At 38.4% G+C, this 21,819-nt stretch overlaps 2 protein-coding genes across 5 annotated transcripts; one reads left to right on the plus strand and one right to left on the minus strand.

The window, feature by feature from the left end:
- Positions 1-2,519: 2,519 nt before the first annotated feature.
- On the minus strand, positions 2,520-10,626 carry LOC111270084 (regucalcin). 2 transcript variants are annotated; one of them, XM_086972357.1, is made up of 7 exons: positions 10,349-10,614; positions 9,271-9,371; positions 8,865-8,991; positions 8,014-8,129; positions 7,204-7,287; positions 5,461-5,637; positions 2,520-3,758 (listed from the first exon to the last, which is right to left on the minus strand). In XM_086972357.1, exons 1-7 carry the CDS (start codon positions 10,536-10,538, stop codon positions 3,534-3,536), a joined length of 1,020 nt encoding a protein of 339 aa, XP_086828483.1. In that variant the 5' UTR covers positions 10,539-10,614; the 3' UTR covers positions 2,520-3,533. The 2 variants fall into 2 exon arrangements, with proteins under 2 accessions (XP_086828483.1, XP_086828484.1); XM_086972358.1 differs by lacking the exon at positions 5,461-5,637 and having other exon boundaries at positions 10,349-10,626.
- Positions 10,627-15,643: 5,017 nt separating this feature from the next.
- Positions 15,644-21,769, plus strand: LOC111270086 (uncharacterized). Of its 3 annotated transcripts, none has more exons than XM_086972355.1 (6): positions 15,644-15,738; positions 15,991-16,135; positions 16,513-16,660; positions 16,984-17,218; positions 17,756-20,140; positions 20,974-21,769. In XM_086972355.1, exons 5-6 carry the CDS (start codon positions 19,472-19,474, stop codon positions 21,136-21,138), a joined length of 834 nt encoding a protein of 277 aa, XP_086828481.1. In that variant the 5' UTR covers positions 15,644-15,738; positions 15,991-16,135; positions 16,513-16,660; positions 16,984-17,218; positions 17,756-19,471; the 3' UTR covers positions 21,139-21,769. The 3 variants fall into 3 exon arrangements, with proteins under 3 accessions (XP_086828481.1, XP_022705842.2, XP_086828482.1); XM_086972356.1 differs by having other exon boundaries at positions 15,660-15,680; XM_022850107.2 differs by having other exon boundaries at positions 15,652-16,135.
- Positions 21,770-21,819: the final 50 nt, after the last annotated feature.

A 21,819-nucleotide genomic window follows, 5' to 3' on the forward strand; every position in this document is an offset into this window, starting at 1 on the left:
TATTCAAGCAGGACAATATTTTTTCAAACATGGGTTTTTTTACTTCGAGATTTTCGTGTCGATCCCAGTTCATCCTTTAAACATGATCCCCATAGTTCTCGTGATTACTTATTAAAGTACTGGAATCTACATGAATTTAATCGGTAATTGCCTAGCTTGCGAAAAATCGTTATGTTTCGGTATAAAGGCAAAATCAATTTTGCCAGCTTCCCTTGAATACAGCTAGAGAGAGAGCCGATAGATCTTTGTGGCCAAGGAAGATCCACTTCACTCGACCGGCGTATCTGTTCCCGTGTCTATGAGTTTTTAAACTATCTAAATACGTTGACTATTGGGTCGACCCATTTTCCCATTGGCGCAGCGTATTCGTAATATGAGTGCAAAGCAATTATGGAAGCGAAATAATTTTAAACGATATCAAGTTTACGTTTATATAGTAATAGGATGGTGTGGCTGTGTCAGTTGATTGGGATCCTCCTGCTAGCAAACGTCAATACCGTTCGAATTCGTTCAACTGAGACAATTGAGCGGCGGGATCGTACCACATTCGAGGGTCACAGGTCGATGATATACATTTTTCGTTTTCAGGCATCATTTGCGCTTGTCAACAATCGTAGCCCACAAATACAAATGTCCTCAGTCCTTTTGTGACAATTTAGTACTTAGTATTAAATTCTCGATAACGTTGACAACTACAGCAAGCAGTTGTAGAGCTAAATAGATAGATGATGTACATTTTAAATGTCAAAATCAATTGGTCGTCATATTAGGATTAGGGCAGTTATGGAAAAAGAGAGCTATGTATATATTCTTTTCAAAGTATACGATATCATATTTTAACGTTAACAATCTTAAAGACAAGTCCGGTCTCATGTTTACGATGACTGATTTTCATTTTGTCTACTAATAAAGGCTAATAATACGGGGTGGTTTCTTAGGGTGACTGAGTTCTGCGCTGCCCATCTTGGGCGTCCATGACCCTTCCAAAAGAACGGCTTCTCCTCTATACATCACACGAGGACAACTCGCGTAGCTGTACACCTAAAATTTCGTTCGCTCGGACAAACATTACCCAATCGTCGAATCCGAATATTCGTAAACAGCGTACGAATTTGTATTCACTCGTCCATTAAAGCTAGTTATTGCAAAAGCTAACATTGTTACTAAATACTGCAAAAGAAAAAAAATTTTCCAATTGAAAATAATTTTCGTGGCAACGATAAGGCCGCGAAAAAATAGCGAGCGGCGATATTCATTCGATAGCTTTTGGCATCCATATATGGTTTGATTTCTGCTTTTGCGTATGTTTCACCTAAAAAAGTAATACATTTTTTTCAGATAGACTTCATGCCTGAGCAGGAACAAAAAAGGGTACCGCTACACAAATATACTTATTTTACAAGTTATTTAACAGTCTTCCGAAAAATTCAGATAATTATTCAAAAATGTACAATTTTATTAGTTTCATCTTACCTCTCTGTTTCGAGTTTCGCATTTGGTACTGCTGTTAGGCATTTCATGATACGCTTGGCTGACTCAAACGAAATCTGTCTGTCTATGCTCACGTTCGAATCCAGATCATAACGTGTCCCTAAGATCAGTAGGCAAATACGTTACCGTTACGAAAAAAAGAATTATCCGTGGGTGTTTGACATTCGCACAGAGGTACGAGGCAATTATTATGGAAGTAGCTGGCTTCCTGCTGGTCTCGAGGAACCTACTAGCTTATATGTACATCTCAACACATTTTAGTAACATGTGAAGAGGAGATTACAAATTGAAGAACTTCAACCATGATACCTAACATGAATAGCTGACTTTAAAGTATCTATTCTATGTTAGTTGTCGCAGGGATTCAAAAGGTAACGTAACTTTGTTGTTACGCATTTCGTTGTTGAAGTATAGTTAAACGCCGTAGCGGTACACCGGCTCCTATTCAGGCTTTGTCAGTGTAGAATCTTCTATAGGGGGGTGTTGTATAATGTAACTATATTTAATACCTAGGTAATAAATATAATGGTTTTGATTTAATAATATATCGTCGAATATATAGTCTTGACAAAGACTTTTACTGGATTGCATACACTCACAGAAGCGTAGGACACATCTTGTTCTATGATATGCTGTAACGTTTTTCCTAATTCTGTATTGCATGCCAAATCAAACGTCATTCTGCAAATTTTCATTTCTACTTTATTGGTATTGAAGGAAGTTGCAACCATGCTCCCAGCGTAGTTGTTCCAACGCGCCTGTATCAGCCTGCAGAGCGATGTTGCGGATGACCGCAGCGGGCTTTATTTCAGCCATTTCCGAGGCGGACTATTTTCTGGTCTAAAACCCCAAGCTTTATCCATCTACGTGGCATAAATTCTGATGAATGTACGTACGAACGTTGCGTTTGAATTTCTAATTGTTCTCAGTTTATTATAGAATTCTGTTCTCAAGTGAATTATAGAAGCATGCAAAGAATGCGCTACGACAAGCTTCCGTGTTGGACAAAAAACTAATGCAACATCAAGTAGCGGGATATGAATCGATTTTAACAACAAGCTTTATTCTATCACTCCTTCAAACTATAGTTCACTAAGCACGGGACTTGATTTGGCACTCGATTGTTTGTTTTCGTTGGCAAAAAAGAAAAAAAAATCGTTCAGCTGATGGTAAAATATAATGCTTGTGGTCATTGCTTCTGACAATACAGACCTAGACGTTGTGCAGATTTTTTATTTTCAAATTTATTGTCAAATGGGACAGTTGAGAGAGTTCTGAATTCTATCTATTAGTAGATATTCATAGATTAATCACTTATTTTAGAAGCTCTTTTACATATTTTCAAATAGTACGGCAACCAAATTGTAGGCTTCAACAGTGATAAACTATAGAACCCGCTTTTTGATAAGAAAGGAAGACAATACATTCACTACACACAGCGTCTACTATGAAAATAAATAATATTTGGGATGTCTTATGCATTTTCAATTGGATAATTAATGTATTGTAATTTCTAACACAGATATAAGCTGCACTTACGTTTATCAAATTATAAAATTTGCCATTCACACGATGGCCTCGTCAACGGGTTAGCGGTTGAAGCTTTGCAATGTGACATATGCCACACGTAGGTATACAATATATGTAGGACGATGTTTGAACAAGATACAATGGAGGATTGAAACTATCTATCTCGCCTTTTTTTCCATATGTCATGCTCTTATGCCTATACCTGTATGCTGTAAAAGTGATACTAGCCCAACTGCTCCGACTGATTTTTATTACTTTTGATGTAATACTCTGACTGCTTTCAGTAACGCTGAAAGTAAAGGTTAAATTTCTACTTATCCGCCATTGAGTGTTAATCCGGGCGATGGGTCATATTCATTGGAAATGCTTCTGATTGTAGGAATTATAACCACGTCGCTGGTGCTGCCGCTGGTGTTTCGTAAAACGCTGTTCGATAAATCGGCGCGGCGACGTGCACAAGAGAAATTTTTCAAATACTGCGCGCGCTATTCGATCGATGCTGCTCCTGGTCGTTAACTGTATTTCATACTGGTTCCTGCACTTTTATTGCTTTTGCCGCCATTAAGATTAAGTAAAATAGGTGTTGGTTTTCTTCCTTGTAAATTACTGTATCCTTTAACGGCAAAAATATGTCCCGCGTTCACTTGTCTGGTGAGCTCGTCTTGTGTGAGTCCGACGTATGACGACGCAACGAACAGCTCCCGGTAATCAGTTCCACCGAAGCAAACAGAACTTAACTGAAATGAAGACAAGCGACGTTGCTACAATGCGCATAGGTGTGCCGCATTTTAACAATGCTCAAAGATAGAATAGGTTCTCGTTCAACGATGTGTCGTAGGTGAGCGATTCACGCAAAGCAACGCCCTTTCATACGAAATCCATTTCTCTACTATAAGCATAGAAACTTTGCTTATGAAAGATGTCCTCCACACAACCAGGTGAGATTTTTTTTACTGGGCGTCATTTGGCTTATATATATATATATATATATATATATAGAAAGAGAGAGAGAGAGAGAGAGGGAAATTTCCTGCACAACGTTGAAGGTATACCAATATAAACAAGATTTTAGTTTATATTTAGGAAGGGCGAGATAACATTGGAAACTCTTATGTTCATACTCTGCGAGAATATTGTAATTGAACGTTGAAACTTTAAGTATCTAACTCTTTAAGTTCTCTCTAAGTTCTTGTTAAACGTTACCTTTACTTTTACGCAACATTAAAAAAAAAAACGCTGAAATCTAGGATTCACACGAACTAAGAACTATTCTCTCGACACTTGTAAGGCGATACGTTAAGGCAATAAGGAATGCGATACGCAAGTGTATTTTAGTAAGTAATATGGACATTTTGTCCAAAAAGCTTTTGAACATGTATCTGGAAAAAGGTACACTTCTGTTAAGCAGCTAATAAATAAAAGCAATAAGGCAACAAGTAAAAGCAATAAGTTTTTAATGGAGCTTTCAGCAATAAACAGGTCCTTTGATTTCTTCAACTCTACACAAATTGATTTAAATTAGTAATAAGACCGGGGCCAGTTTTCGTTGATAACTATTAAACATTTTTATGCAACAGACTTTATATGCTGCTACTTCGAAAAAGAATCATCGTCGACTTCATTACTTAACGGTACATGCACTCTCTACTTGAAATATTCGAAATTATGCGAAGTTGTTTGCTCAGCTGGAAGCCGGTGACCACAAACTAATGATAAGCGACTGTACACGTCGGAATTCAAAAGCCTTCCGTGGCAAAATGTTAAGTAACCAATATCTCGCCATTAGAAAACCACAGCAAATAACACAAAAGCTAAAAGATTTCTTTAAAAAAAAAACTCGTCAAAAGCTGGACACTTTCTTGAAAAGTACACGGTACTTTTCAAGTACTTAAAAAGGTTGATAGCATAGGGAAATAATAAAGCCATTTACAACGTTTAACGTTTCTTCGATCTTCAAGTTGCAAAGAACTGCCAGCTATTATGAAAAATATGTTGCGTTTTTGATAAGTCGTATATGATGTCATAGGTCTATAGGCGATAAAAAAAATATTAGGCAGAAAATAATGCAATAAGGGCATGGCTTTTTCATTACATTGAACACAAACTATCGAGGGACTAAGCCAGCTGCAGGGACCGGACAAACCAGAAATGGCAAAAGGTCATGTACCACCGATGCCAGCAGCTGGTGTGATATTTACTTATTCTTTTTTATGGTAGGATATAGGTTTTCGGGTGTACTAAAACCGCTATTAAAGGCTACACCGGTGATTTTTGATAGTCTGAGTCACTTCGAACGAGGTGTCTCTTTATGACAGAAAAACGAAACAAAAAAAAACATTTTTCATGGAAAAATTTTAGAAGATATTCGTATCGTTAGGTTTATTGTAACATATTACCACCCGATATGTCCGAAGTCATATTGATATGAAATAAACGCACCTCCTTTGCTTTTGGCATGAGAAGATCTCTGAGGATGGTTTTTGACTCAATGTCCACCTCGATTACCCTGCCTTCTCCAGAGCAGCACACCCACAAATGGTCATTTTTGTCCACGGCCATACCTCTCACCTGACTATTTTCCACAAGTGGGCTCGTCTCCCAGTTGATGAACGTGCTCTGCCAGCAAAAGAAAGGCTTGATATGTAAAAAAATAAGATAAGAGTAGATATTTATTTCGCGCAAGTTTACCAAGCCAGCATCAAATACATCCGTCAAGCATGTGGTGCTGGTCCGCTGCCTCGCTTTTCTGAAGACATTCATGATAAGATAGGGCAGCTCCTTCATTCAGATAAATGCCCTTTTAAACAACCAGTTCTACGCTACTAGTCGCTTCGCCCCTCTGCAATAGAGCAATCAATGCCCGCTCAACCATCACCTTAGCTGTTCCCTATAGCCGCTCTAAAATGCTACTGGCATATTGTAATAACAGGCATACTTACAATTGTTTAGTAACCAATCTGCAATGATCGCAAGTACGATTAACTAGTGTTCAGCTGGTAATGGATTTTTCACATATGAACGTATATGGCACCATCCATTATCCTATTATGTTTAGTAATATCTTTACCGTCAGCTTAAGAGCCAAATGATGCGCTTGGATTGCACTGCCCCGCCCGAACATCTGAGTCGATTGCCCCACAATTTGTCCACTACATACGTGTTTGTATCTATCGATCTGAGAATTACTTATGTGCACATACAGCTCCGTAAAACATTTTACAGCAACAAGAGTATCGATGGCACCATTTTCTAGTTTCTAGATCAGCACCTTAAAAAGAAACGATAACAACTGGATCAGACTAACGATGCATAAACTCGTATTGAAAAATGCCAATAGTCCAGTTAATTGGTACGATGGGCACCGCAGCGTCTAGTTTCATTACGGGAACAACAAATCAAAGTCGTCTATGTTTTAATGCTGACATATTCAGGATACAGACGCGCTGATAAAAAGACCTTCTTGAGCACCGGCCTCGAGCACTGAACAAGTGATGAATATGACCGACCTGAGATCGTAAAGCTTCCCATGGATGACATCTTTTATTTAGGGTATTCTTCTCGTCAGGATCACCACGCACCTATCCTAAGCAGTGTACAATCCCAAAAAAAAATGTTCATTTGTGCCGAATGAACGAGCACCAGGCAGTAGAATTTTCGTTTTATAGGGGTCAGCACATTCAGAGAAAAAGAACGTTCCGAAAGCTACAAATATTTAGCCTTTTTGGTTTAATTGTTTTAAACGAAGCGCGAATATTCAAACATTCTATGAACTGAACATCAGATTCTGAACATCAGAGATTCTGTCAATTGATTTTATGGTTTCCTCAAAGATGACGATCGTCTTTGAAAATGGCCCTTTCGAAAGTCGTGTGCGTCGACTAAATGGGATATTATTGGGGCCAAATATGTTTTTCAGTTACATATTTTTTATCAGCTAATCCTTTAACATCTAGCTTGGATATTTAAATAACCTGGATATCTCTAAACAGCCTATTCTGCATTTCCAAATCGCTATATATTTGCTGTAGAATTAAGTCTATTAATATACATTATCTATTTCCCGAACAATTAGTCGCACTTTCACTCGAGTGTTTCTTTTTTTTTAATTTACCTTGGTCCATGTAATGCAACGGTCCCTGTCGCTCCGTGCTAAGTACCCAAGAAAAAACAAGTGTTACTTACCGGAGAGGTAATATTAATTTGATCCAAGCTGAAATAGACTAGACGCTTCCTCATCAGGTCGAATGCAAACAGGCGCGAATAATCCTTTAAATAAAAGAGATTCTTGAATAGTAGTACTCCGTATTTGACGTCGTTCAACGAATTTCTGCCAGTGATGATTGCTGTTATAAATCTACTGCTGGATTTTTTCAGTAAATCACTACATAATTAAATATCATTTTAGAGCTCACATCCAAGCTATTTTTTGGAATCTCCTCTTATATTTAAAAAATAGCTTCGTGCAGCCAAATGTACGTCTTCTGCAGTAAATACCACTTTCCTGTTAGAGACAGTTTCCCCTTTGCAGTTGCATATAAAAGTTACATTTAAAATAAATACTGGACCTCAATAGATGCACATATCTAAATTAGAGGTGGAACTAACACCTGTTATCATAAAGGACGCTACCTGATACACGTAGGTTAAAGAAGCAAGATGAACGTGACTGGTCGTCCGATCAGAAATTATGTAAAAATAACCATGATTGTGGAGCGTTGCATGACGGGTCAAATGGAGTTCTTATGATGCTTTTACTTGGCCAATGAATAACTATGATGTACTGTCAACGCTGATGAACTAGACATTGGGTTCGAATACACACAAGTATTCTCACCACATGAGCTAGACATTTTAAAAGATACACTAATTAAATTTTACGTTCATTTTAGCTCCGTTTCACATGTCTGCGAACGTGTGGCAAGCGTGTATGCACATATCGGGCGTACATATATACTGCACGATGCAGCTATGACAATGCAACGACGTATTTACCTTGTTGAAACACATGCCATCCGACAGACAGATCCCATCGTATAGTTTGAAGATACTTCCAGCAGTCGTCATGCAACAAAATGTACCGCCGCATTGTTCCATCACTCGGTTGTTTTCTATATACGATACAATTGAAAAAAGCCAACTGCCGTTATCGTAAATGTAGCTGTCTTTCACTTTATTTCATAGCATATATTAGTACTGAAACGTGCTATTATCTTACTTACTGCAAACCCCTTAACGCAGACCTACATAATATAATAGCCTGATCTATAATGACTACATTTTTTCATTTATAGCCTTTAATGAGTAGTTTCAAAGAAATAAGGCAACATGTGAATAATAATCGATACTTTTTACACAGAAAACTACGCTGGTAGCTTTGAAATCGCAATTTTCAACATAATTAGATCATCAAGCTTAGTTGATTTATCATCTATTCTGTTTAGCCTACCTCTGAATCAATGCCCAACGACAGTTTATTCGAAATTATTCTAACCAGATATAAACACTCGGTAGAATTTACAAGGCAGGGCAGTCTGTCCACAAGAAGACCAGCCGTTTTAACTGTATCAGGATTTGCGGAGTAGATGTCTATGTAAACTACAGATTCCATATAATGTCCTCTGTGGCGTCTTTTGTGCTATATATTGAATGAAACGTAGAAACAAAAGTCGACGACAGTTAACTGTAATAATAACTCCAGCTACTTTTGTATAGCATCTTCGACTGATATTGCAGCTATCTTATCTAATACATATACGGCAGCTACCGTGCAATAATGTACGTACTGCACTTATTAAAGTAAATATCTTGATTTGTGATAATACCGAATCGCAGTTAGCTGATACCAGATTGAATAACGGAGAAGAATAAACGGCCACTGTTGTGTGTTGTGGCAGCCCCAACAGTTCCTTTGAGTCCAATATCTTCCAAAGAGCACACATCAAGCTCCGCATTATTATCAAGGTCCACAACCTGCATTCGACAACCGGTCCAATTGTTGCCAACCGAACAAGAAGACAACACGAAAAAAAAATCGAGAATGCGACGAGTGAGGTTTTTCCGGAAAAAGGAATCCTCTTATAACGTCAAATATAACATATATATTAAGAACCTTTCTCGACTGTTATATCTGTTTGATAATAGAAACGAAATAAACCAAATAAGATAAACCGCTTATTTACTTGAATTCATCTATTGTAAAAAAAGAAAAAACACGGTAGCGTGCTTAAAAAAATATATCCATATCCTTACCCTGATCTGCAGCCCGTCGCTAATGAGCACACTGCTTTGAAGTACGAACTCTGAAGGTAGTTTGGATCTTTTGAAGAGCGGAAACATAAACGCTGAGCGTTCTGCGTTTGAATTTTTAATAAACAGAAAAAGCATAAGTATCTATTCGGTTAGCACTATAAACTGAGTTATCTTTTTAACGAAAGCGATTTCTAACAACAAATATTAAGAGGACGCATTTGTGCTGCTAATGGCTATGCTTGGTAATTCAATGTAAAAGGCCATACAGGGCTAGCTCACGTTGCCTGTGGGCTTGTAGCTGCACAATAGGTCTTGATCAAAATACCCGTCGTTGCTCTAATATTATTCTTCGAGAAGAGGCGTACTTTGTTGAACTTTATAGTTGAAAGCTCTATAACATCTTTTCGATCACACCACAACACGTTAGTCTCGTGAGCTCGCTACACAGCCTCAAATCATGTAATGTTCTAAGTTCCTGAATTAGACAATTTGATTATTACTATCCATGCTAACAAGCCCTTAATGTTTTATACGCCTCTTAGAATACCACCATTTGTGAGGCGTTAATATACCTTCAAATGATATCACTAATTTCATGCTAAATAACATGCCCAAACAGTTTAATCAAAATGATTCGTATACAGAGCAGATAGAACCTGCCCTTTGAGCTAGTTATTGCGAATGGCACACGATTCAAAACCTATCGCAAGGCAAGAACAGGCCTTTAAAACACTGCCATTTTTAGTTAACGCTGTTTTCTCTTCCGGGAAAATTTTGCGGATCGCTGGCGCCACGCGTGGCCATCATTTGGTCAGGTGAATTGGCATCATAGATACAAATTCAAATCGTTCAATCGGTACCTTGTACGAAGCTTTTTATCGATATTGGGCAGGGTTTCACAGATTTGTTTTGGACATAATGTTAAAAATGATATATCAACTAATGTCTCTCGCATAAACTGTGAAGTAGTTTAGCTGTAGCAGACATCTACCAAAACATTGAAACCTAAAGCCGATGCATTCAAACATGAGTATCGACAGTGATGAGATAATCCTTCTAGCAACTCTTGTTTGCTTACTTTTTGTATAGAGTGTTGCGAGGATATCCTGGTCATCAACTGAGTACTTAATCACTTTCTTCATTGAAGCGTCAGCATAGTAAAGAATACCATCAATGAAAAACATGTTTGTGCCCTGTTTGCTTTTATGTGACTTTAGTGGCTTAATTCGACAGTTCGTTCGAGCAAGGACGCCCCCTCGAGTATTCATACTTTTTTCACTTATTACTTTAAATAGCTTAAATCTGTATGAAGCTTTCGAATTTTGGAGAACAGCTATTATAACAATTTCGTTTTCAATAGGAAATAAACTAGAATTTGCGAAGCAAAGTACGCAAAGAAAATAGGCTGTATTTAGTAAATACTCTGGGGGAGGTGGAGGGCTAGGGTGTAGTCTCAGAGGGACGATCGTACTCCAGTATAAGGTCAGCAACCCTCGACGAGTCGAGTAATTTCATCATTTGATGAAAATGTTGCGAAGACAAAAACCTACAAATAACCTTTTTTACATTTAGGTGATTCTTATTTGTAGACTCGGCTTGTAGAATGGGACGTCACCCTTTTGAAAAGTTTAATATATGGTATCTATCGAAATAATATGAACTTTTTCCATAGACGTTCTGAGCAACGATATCGCTCATGTCTATAATGACTCGTATGAAGAAAAGTAAAGGTCCTCATGATTTCAACGTCAAAGACGAGCTTAGAAACCGATGCTTTTCTGGCATGAGCGTTGGAACATGTCGAATCGCGTAGTTATTTTATTTTTTTATTTACGTTTGTTTGGCTAACCAGTAGTGCAAACTTTCCAGTGTCCAAACTGCCAAAAACGTAACTAGAATCGAAATGGACCCCAATATCAGAATTTCAATAGAGCATAATAAGTTTTCCAATTTTAAAAAAAAACACTGAGCCAGACACGGTAAATAACTAGTAATCTCAAGTGCTAATATATACCCTTATTGTTCATGACAATTTACCAAGTACCATAGTGGCTCCTTACCGTAGCAGTAGATGAAGTCGATAAAGCTACTCCTTGAATTTTTCTACCTATTTTTTTTCCATAGCATCCTTTTCAATTGCAATATAATACCAAAATGTGTAGGAAAGTGGACCTAGATTTAGGGAGAGTTTATTGCAAATGCATCATTGCCATTATTATATCTTTCAATGTATTCATAATCACATTTTAATTTAAAGCTTATAAAATTGCCTTATATGCCATGAACCATTTCGGATATGCTTTACTGCAGGAAATAAATATTTAGAAAATAGTTCTTATGTAGGATGGGGCATTCAAATCCACGATCTTTGGTGGCCTGCTTGTGGTAATGACATAGCTTTATCTACTGTTTTCGGTGACAGAAGGACGCTAGTGCTTTCCTATAACAAAACAGCGAATTCGCTGTGGGAGAGAACAATACGTTGTTTTCGAAATTTTCCCGAAGATCAGCTACCAAGGTCGAAAAATACCACTTTAAGACTTACGCGAGTAGCATGCATTCTCTGAGTACACGCAACGGCCTCTATGCTTGTTTTGTTATTATGAATGTTGCTATTTTTTTACTTCTGATTATAACATAAATAATATAATACGACTTCTCGGTCAAATGTTTTGTGTTTTGCCCGTCCCTGTAAGCGGCAATCTACGAATAATCTTGAAACGGTCTAAAATAGATGTTATTATGACTAGATTTTCATTAAATCGGCATTTGGTTATTTTTCGCTAGGCCTGTATTCCATACCGGCGGTTCGTAGGTCATGGCTAGTTCAACATTTGTAAGAAGCAAAAGATTTTCGAGTAAATAAATTAGGATCTTTTACCATAAATATTTGTAATGTAAATTCGGAGCAGTCCGTCGTCGGAGCACATATCTAACGCCATATGCTTCGAATAGTTTACTGAAGTGGAAGTAATAGCACCTAGATCTTTGTTCACGTCCTGACATTTAAGATTTACCTCGCCATCTCAGCTGGCCTTCGTTTTGCATTCCCATGCCGGCATTTGTCGGCATGTTTTAGGTCAGCAAATAGTTTTAGGTTAAATCTTTCGATCCACTCATAAAAGCCCAGTGAACCTTGTTGCATAATAAACTCCTTTTGCGGACTATTTACTACGCTGTATATATGTACATCTTCCACGTATGTTTTTACTGATAGTAACGTCAATATTGTATGCACTAGAGAGTTTATACATAACATATTGATTAAAGGCTCAGTATGGGTAGTATGGGTGTCCTTGAGGACATCCGGACGTTACACCAGCATTCCTAAAATGTTATTTGAAGTCTATGTTTGTTTGTATTTGTATCTGCTAATTTGTCTACCTAAAATGGTCTAGGTAAAATACTGGCTTTAATTTTATTTTTGCAGGCCAATAAACCTGCTTTTACCCTGAGGAGATTTTGCCAGTTGGTTGAATATTTCTTTGTTCTCTTCATATAAGTAAATTGTACATGATTTGTTCAACGGATGCTGAAAATTTTCGTGAGATTCAAATGCGAAGTAAATTCTAGCGAACCATAAAATAAGTGAAATAGTAGAAATTTTAGCAAAGTTGTCATTTTTATATTTTGTAATTCATTGGCAGAATTGCAATTTTTGCTGAAATATTTGACAATTTTTTTTTCCGAATATTAACGGAACGCATACACGAAAGTACAGTAACAAAAGACACGGGTCGTTTGTTAACAATTAGCAAAACAGTTACAGCTAATAGTAGGTCAGGGGTGAATTTTAAAATTTGTTTGGGTAATTTCTCTCAAATGTCCTTTTTAAGGTCGAGATCAGCAATTACTCCTTACAGCTGCCATACACACAGCGGGGTAGCGGGTTAACTGCAACGGAAGTACGAAACAGTTAGGACCAAAGGAAAAAGTACTTGTAGTAACGTGACAAAGTTGGTAGAGTAATTCATTAGGAGGATGGAGTTACTGCAACAGTGTGATTAATGCAACAGCACAATCATAGTAAAACCATAAGTTAGTTAACTGGATTGAACAGCCGCAACAGTATATTAGATTGGGTGTAATAACAACTCAATTGTATTACATTAGGAGCAGCTAATTAACTAACAGCTGCAAGGTGACAGAACTATTTGGGCTATATTGGGCAAGTGGGTAACTGGATCTCGACAGTAACTGATGTACGCGCAACCTATAGTCGGGCTGGGCGTGAACTCAGCGAATCAGATTAGTTGCATTATGCGAAACGGGGACGGAACACAGCCTACTATAAGCCTCCAGTATATACTAGATGTACATTTTGACCTAACCTATCAATATGTAACGTTGAACTCTCTTATACGGTGGCAAACAGTTTCAGACTCACAATACTACATGCGTCTTCTACTTTCTCGAGAAAATTCGTAAAGTAGATGCATTACTATACCAACCTGATTACAACTTATTTTTTTAAAATAGACGCAGATGCGGTAAAATTTGTGTCGTAGGGCTAGCACGTTATTTGATATCTTATGTAGATTTCAGGGTTCTTTTGCAATTATAGAGTCAGTTTAAAATAATCTCATGTTTTCCTGAATGGAAGCCTCATTGGGAGATATTCAAAGATTTGCCTGGAGGTATATAGAAGATACCATTGAAACGACCTTGCCGGCGATGTTTCATGAAAAAGCACAACAGATTTTCCCCTCAATCGATCCCCTCTTATAGAATATCAATATTTTCGCTTAGATATCTTATAGAGGATCGACAATTCAGGACATTACTTCGAGGCTAGGTCAAGCAAGCTTAAAAGTCGCTTTTCTCTTGGCCTCCAAAGCCTGTTTGACTTTTGAGCTTGTAAATTAGCTGTACGCGTAGAAGAAGCAAAACAATTTCACGTCCGTAGTCCAAAAGAGTAGACACACCGCTGTTATTATTTTTCTTTAAAAAGTAATGCTATTATAATAATATTATATTAAAAGACGTTTTACAGATGTTTAATTTTCCGTATAAGGCGGTAGTCGAAAATTGATCGTGTCTCATTCCTGCCTTTAAATGAAAACAAACAAGTTTAACATTCGCCTAAAATTGGCCTGTAGACTCACAGTTAAAAAAATCTCCAAATACCTCCTAATACAGACATTATTTCTTTCGATGTATGTAGAGGAACTTTTGATTCAAGCATACTTGTTACCGTTTCGTAATTGTATTTGATTCTTTTTTTCATATGTATAATTTTAGACTTCTTTAGCCTTTGATTGTTTTTTCCATTCTTGTCGATTCGAAACGAACGGTGACTACTGGGGGTGGGGCAACCCTCCCACAATCTGCATGGTTTAAATTAGCGATTAGACTAAGCAACGATATAAAAGCCAATCTTAAATGGGAAGTCGGCGGTATTTTGCGATGTTCAGCAATACGTTACAAGTAAAATTCGTACCTTTGGCACTGGTGGCACAAACGGAAACTGGTGCCTAGAATGGCATCAATAATTCTAAAGGTGTGCTTTCTAAAAGCTTCAACCCAAGTTAATATCTGGATGATGCATCTTCGTGGTGCATTGGCAAATTAGAGAAAACGTTTTGTTAAAAGTTGAATATGACATTTAATGACAGAGGCTGCTGTGCGCCGGACTCAAAGATGCACGTGACTCCTTAAAATACCAGCTACCCACACTCAAATATAAACGAGAGATTACCATTCAGACTCGAAAATTTAGGTCCAGTGGAGTATGTAGGCACGATTTGAGATCAAGCTATAATCCTGATAAAACGTCTTAAATCATATATTGAGATTATTTATTATAAAGTTCTGTAGACATAAGTAAAGAGCTATTTACGCTTTGCATTCTTCTAAATTATTCTTTTCGTTATGGCGGAAGGGATTAGCTTAAAATAATTTTTTATTTTCAAGGGACCCTGGTCTATAAGCCGTCAAACTAGCGCACTGCAAAAAAATTTCAATTAATTCACTTTTTATCTATCTTTCCCGCAAGACGAAACAAGATCCGTCTGGTTTCGTCCTCTATGTATATACGCGAGGACTCCCATCTATGAGTTATAAGCTTTAGTGAAATACAAGTATTTGAAACAGTTTCTCCAAATATATCTTCAATATGGTAAATGACCTCGATGTTCTTTACCCGGCAGGGCAGAGCTTTGCTATTAGCTAACACTAGTTGGGAATGTTATTTATAATGTTCGTCTAATGTTCATCTTTTGTACAATTTCGACATAAAATTAATCAACGCACACAAAAGCATGCCAATGCAGGCAAAAATATCGCGATAATCCTCAAATATAACCAGGTGTTTCACCTCGCGTTGAGTTTTGTGGTTTCCATGGTAATGACAGGCATCCTACTGTCAGATCTAACGCCGCAGCAAGCTCAGCTGGCCGTTGTTCCGTAAGGTCAGTTTCGTCCGCCGCATCTTGACATCGGGCTGTTTTCTATGGAAACTTACTGGTGGTAATTTTGTCGTTGTTTAAGGCTAATCGAACTAGTGCATAATGTTCCTCATTCGCTAGCTACTTTACAACTAATGATGACTACTTTCTATCAGCTCGGTGAGGCATAGTGTTAGAGTGTTTATGCGGTCCGGGTTCATCTGTAAGCAATATAAGAAGAACAAAGCTTCGCCTAAGCGAATAAGCCAAGTCTGGCGAGACTGCTGCATAGGCCGCAATGAACTCACAATGAAATACGCCCCTTTCAATATAGGTGTGACCTATCGTAATTGTGGGAACGCAGATGTTTAGCCTATGCTATAATGCTGGCCGATGAGATTGAACAGCTAGTTACCGAGCTGCTTCAGGAACAAGCTAGTGACGCAGATACTCACAATGAGGCACGACCGTCCTTAAAGGTATGTTATGCTTCAATAAAATGCTTATACTACCATGGACTGTTAATATATGTGTAATCTGTCAGATTGTAACGAGAGAAAACGCCACGAAAAAACACTGCTTAGCGCAAGGGGTTACTGTATGTGAAGTACTACATAAAATCTAAATTTGATGAGACCTTTTCGGTTAAAAAACTGCCGAAATTTTTTATAGTCTATATCAAGTGTAGAATATTTCGTGCAGAACTAACTTCATCGGTTGTTAAACCCCTAAACGGTTCTTCCGTTAGCTGTAGAACCATTAAGTGAAATTGCATTGCAAATATAATAAGGCAAACGAGTGAAATAAAAATACCTAACTTGACAAAACGATTCGGCATCACTTGCCTCGTTGGCAGGACCATTTCAGTCGAGAGAGCGGGAAATGCGCTCCGGCATATCTGGGCGGGTCTTTTCTCAAAGCGGGTATTTCTCGAACGGGCGTCATTCGCGCATGTTCCCGGCTCCGTTGTGCTTCCTGTGATATCACTGTTGCTGCCTTCTCAGGTAGAGTCGATCGACGACAATATTCCATTTTTATTTTATATCGTGAAACCTAGACCTTTCAACGTTAATACCTTCCATTTATAGGACACATTTTCTGTTGGACGCTCCATTATTACTAAATTTATTGAAGACGATCCAAAATATGAATTAAGTTGATGCTTCGAACACATGCAGTTGCGGCGATTATCGCTTCATATTAATAGTTGTTTGTTCTCTTTGGTTACTGTTTGTCTGCGATCCATGCTCTGTCATCTCTTGGAACACTCAACCACCGCGTCGAACTAACGCGCTAAAATCTGCCGTGTCGTTATTTCGTTCAACAGATTTACGATGGCAGCCTGATATGGACTATTTGTTCCTTCGTAACCATGCACCGGGGGAGGCTTTACGAAAAAAACTTGCGCCTGCCCCTGGGGCTCGCGCATACGCTTGCCAGTGCCGATGGGTGTCCCTTAACGGTGGTCAAGCGGTCACACCAGCTTCTCTAGGCTTTCGATGGTTTTGCGTCGATGGTGAACATTGTGAATTTTAAGGGCTACGTTAACACCTAACCTCTAAGTAATTTTTTTCTGAATTCAGTTCAGTAGCTTCTATACATGAATGACTTATGTACCGTGCTCAGGTGCAAAAAGACTATCTACGTATAAATTCTAATGAAAACAGCGAATATTAAACGCATGTTAGATGTATATGAAATCGGCATTATTGGTCTGTGTAAATAAAATTATCTGAATAAGATTAAAACTTCAGTCTTAACTTTAAAGAGAACTAGGCTTCTTTAGTACAAAGCAACCTTCAAGATTAGCCTGTCTAGGGAATGCTCTATGTTTTTCTTCTCGTTATTAAAGAATTGCCTTATAGTAACATTTATTAACAACAATTTCTTTTCAAAATGCTAACAAAAGCCTCACACTTATTCTTATTAAGCCACACACAAGAAGCTCTCTCAGTGCGTACGCCTTACTTTACGAAACGCACTGACGTAGATACTTGATATAATAACATGTGATTTTAGGAGTTGATAGGGCGTAGTATGAAGCTCGACAGGGGCAGCATCGCCCGACTAAAAACGAAACTATAATCTGCATGTTACAGCTTCGTAGCAGTATCGTGTAGACGAAATCGTACGCGGCTTGATGGAAGCCAACCAGTGCAAAACTAACGAAGCGAAGAGTCTGGTGGTAGCCAAAGAAAAAGTTCATATAGGAGACGAAGCATCGGACAGCTTAAGGGTAAGGGCCGAAGGATCAAGTAGTGCGAAGTGTCACGAGGCACTACGGAAGGATACGCTGGTGTAGTATAACTGTGAAACAGCGGAAACCGATACGTAGCCGGGATTCAAGAATAAGCTTCGGGATCGTTTTGCAGAGGAAGAGCTTAAGTCTGCCGAGAACTTCTTGAAGGAACCTCGAAAAACCATCAAAACCCGCTGACCGTAGTTTCTGTAGGGTACAAGCTTCCTAATGCTTAGCCGGCTTAATATGATGCTTAGCCGGATTGTTTGACATGGAGGAGCTTATCCATTAAAAGCACAGGCGACAATTTAGAAGGTTTGCTACAGTTGCTCCTGGGAACCCAGTTAAACGACATCACGTGCGACACGGGTTGGGCCAGTCATTTGGCTTATGCCAAGGTACTAATCGGCAAGTATGGTAAAATAAAGTAAAGAAAAATGCAGCACGTGAAAACAAGGTTACCGCGGGCTGGGGCATCTTACCTGGTGCCATTGGCCTGACTGAGCAGCCTACTGATATAGGCACTTGATTATAGAATAAACGATCTGAGTATTTGCGACGTAGCCTGAAGCTCGACAGAGTGCCCGACCAAAGACAAGATAATATCGGCGCGATATACTCCCTCTTGCGCGATGATAACTATCGTCGTTTTTGCCCGTTGTCATTATCTGTAGCAAAACCACTCGCATGTGTGGGGTAAGAACATATGATCGACACCTTCGTTACACCAAATTACACTAACGGTTTGCGTTGTGTACTGTTCCGACCATTGCCCATTTCAGATCTGACTACTTAATATTACATAGAACACGATCAATAAATTAAAAATGGATTCTGCTAAGGGTGTTCGTTAGTTCATATTCTCTGTCAGGCTGTAATCAATGCATAAAATAAATTTATTCACGCTTTGGGTTGCTAACATCGTAATCTGGTGCGCACTAAATTTTAACAACATTGTAATTATATAATAACAAAATTACAATACTATTTCTTTGTCTACTGGCAATCACTATTATATAATACATGCATGGCAGTTACGCAAAACATGATGCCATTAAGAGACGAACTTATTCATATACCTGCGTATACATTCGCTTCAATTAACACCCGCTAATGCTGACATGTATGCAGGTATAAATTTCGTATTCCGTTTATCGCTTTTGGAGAACGAAATTGGTAAGGTCTTATGCTGCGTTTGGGAAGTTATACTCAGAAATTGAATCACGCAGTCAAAGGCGTATGAGGTGCATGCGCGTGTTTTAGGTAGTGCGTGCAATGTTTGCGGCCTGCGTATGGCACCTGTACATGCTGTATCTATCACCGCGTTCGAAATCAGATATCTTAAGTGGAACGTTTACGTTGCATGAACACCTGACTGGAGAGTTCGCACAATGAATGCACTAAGCCTTGCTTGTCCTCCGTGCTTAGCACTTCAAATGCGTGGACGCTATAGTCGAGACACGAGTCCGTTGTGTCGCCGGCTATTCGTTCTCTGGATCAGAACTGCTATCATAACGCGATCTTGCAAACTGTTGTGAACTACACCCCGTGGCATATATTCGGTGTATAGCGTAATATGAAGTCGTCAGTAGCTTCCATGGCAGGAAAGGTATTGTCCCGCAAGAGAAGTCAGTTGGAAACTCAGTGCAAGGAGAATAAGTGTAGGCTGCCTGTTCGAACAACTGATAGCGCATCCGGTAAACACTGGGCGCTACTTCGGCAGAACGTAACAACCCAATTAACTAACGTGCAAAAGAATATCGTCGTGAGTTACGGACTAGCCGAGTACTATGCTCTTGCTGGCGAGGTGTTCGGTGGCGGAGTCCGCGCCGATAAAGTTCTCGTCGCTCTGCGTGACTTCGATGCGCGGGTGAAGAGAATTCTGCAGTGCGCAAATTCTAGCCGATCCACAACAAGCAAAGGCAAAAGACGGACCAGTTCCCTCAGGCTGGGACGAGCTAGTGAGCTGTCAGCGGTACTAGCTGACGATGTGAAGTGTTTTGCTGGCCAAATCATGTTGCTGCCTATCTCGTTGGCAATTTACACTGGCGCCAAGGCCAAAGATTGCAGAATGGTGATTGAGTACGGCGGTAAGAACACAACAATTGATGGAAGTCAATTTAATGGCAAATGCTCGAAGATCCCGCTTGATGTCCACCCTACTTGCATTCCGAAAATCACATTAATACATCGCAAAAAAATTATGGGCCTTTTTCTCAAAGAAGAACCGCAGGGCGAAGTGCAGGTACGTTATAAGAAAATGCTTCGGGGCGCGCATTGTTGATACAGTTTGATATAGTGGTAAACCTTTCTTAATATACATATGATGATGAAACGCTAGATAAGACATATGCGCCCTATATTTAGGAGGTTTGCAATCCGCTGTCAAGCTACATTCGTTATATTATATTAACTGATACGATGAATTTTGGCTTGTCATTGTATGGGAATGCGCGATATGCAGAATAAATTTTAGTTTGCTTTATGCTACATGAATATTCTAAATTGCCAGTTGTTCTGCACTATGTGCTGTTGGCTGGTAAGGATTAGCCCATACTTGATTAAGCATTTACTAATAATCGTCGTTATTGAGAACTTACTTATTTATCACAGAATTATTATTTTGTGTGCTGTATGTGCCATGAACACCACTATATAATATGCTCTTTCTAACACGGATGATATTTATAGTAACACAAAAATTCGGCGGCTAAGGATCTTAGTTAGGCTGTGATTTTAAGTTATATATACATATTAATAATATAATAATTATGCGACAACATAATAACTTTGCCTGAGCACGCCATTGTTCATATGAAGAAAGGGTGATGTCTTATTTCGGAAACCAAGCAGTGTAGTATTAAATATATAGGCAAGCCTGTAAGTATTATTGAATGTGGTTTAGGATTAAAACTTTATTCTATTGACACATTAAAAAAGTAAAGATAAAGTTAATGCGCAAGTGCTACAATGTATTGATTGATGTAAAACTCAAAAAGACGTTGCATTAAATAAAACCAGTTGTTTTAAGTAATTTTGTCACTTATCAAGATAATAAAGTTCGTGCTTTTTTTCCAGTGGATGCTTACTCACGCCCGACCACTCGAGTTTGGCCATATGATGGTTGATCTTAGTTTCATCCAATCCAGCTATTGTAACGGATGCTGTCCCACAGCCCATGCTGTTGTGCAGCTCGAGTGGTTTCCTAAAGTTTGCGTGCCTCTGACAGCAAACAGTTTCTGACTGAAGGTACGCCGCTGGACAGGTCTCGGTATTCCATTAATTGAACCGAGCGGCCTTCATCGAGCGTCACTAAACTTCCGAGAAAGCTCTGTCCAAAGTGGTTACTTTAAGTTACGATTCCAAAGTCATCCTGCAGCCATTATTAATATATTACTTGAAAATATTTTATTCATAAAATTTAGTAAGTACAGTCGGCGTTGCCTATATATATGGAGTACGGTTGATGCTCCTACATGAAACGTTGAATTCTCAGCTTCTTTTCATTGAATCTATAACGTTTGCAAGTTGAAATGTTTTTTTTTTATTTAACTATTCGAAAACCTTAAAAAATCATAGACTTAATAACTAGGATTAGATTAAAGTAACATTGTACGCTTTATTGATCGAAAAAATTGATTGGAGTTCGGTATCTAAGTCATTTGTGTCGCTTACCATAAAAATGTGGCATTGGATTGCGTATATTTCATATCTTTTGTAGCGCTTTGAATCTAAGCTCACACGCAAACAAAATATGAGATATATAATGAGCAAGAACTAGGAAAAATAATGAGGAAATGTGTGAGCGGGACAAATTGCTATTTAAATGAATAAATTAGTGTGGCTAATTGTGTAGCCTCTTAGTTACATTCAATATGTACAGCTTATGTGTCCAACTATTTATATGCAAATTGTTTATAATAT

This window comes from Varroa jacobsoni, unplaced genomic scaffold (assembly GCF_002532875.2).
Source record: "Varroa jacobsoni isolate VJ856 unplaced genomic scaffold, vjacob_1.0 scaffold_1444, whole genome shotgun sequence".
Taxonomy (NCBI): Eukaryota; Metazoa; Arthropoda; class Arachnida; order Mesostigmata; family Varroidae; genus Varroa; species Varroa jacobsoni.

Bases quoted from the DNA above. Each gene is read 5' to 3' on its own strand.
- LOC111270084 (XM_086972357.1), bottom strand. From the start codon at position 10,538: ATGAATACTCGAGGGGGCGTCCTTGCTCGAACGAACTGTCGAATTAAG. The intron at 9,372-10,348 runs GTAAGCAAACAA...ATTCAAACGCAG, and splicing joins CGCAACACTCTATACAAAAA to AACGCTCAGCGTTTATGTTT. The intron at 5,638-7,203 runs GTAAGTAACACT...TTTTGCTGGCAG, and splicing joins AAATTAATATTACCTCTCCG to AGCACGTTCATCAACTGGGA.
- LOC111270086 (XM_086972355.1), top strand. From the start codon at position 19,472: ATGAAGTCGTCAGTAGCTTCCATGGCAGGAAAGGTATTGTCCCGCAAG. The intron at 20,141-20,973 runs GTACGTTATAAG...CTTTTTTTCCAG, and splicing joins AACCGCAGGGCGAAGTGCAG to TGGATGCTTACTCACGCCCG.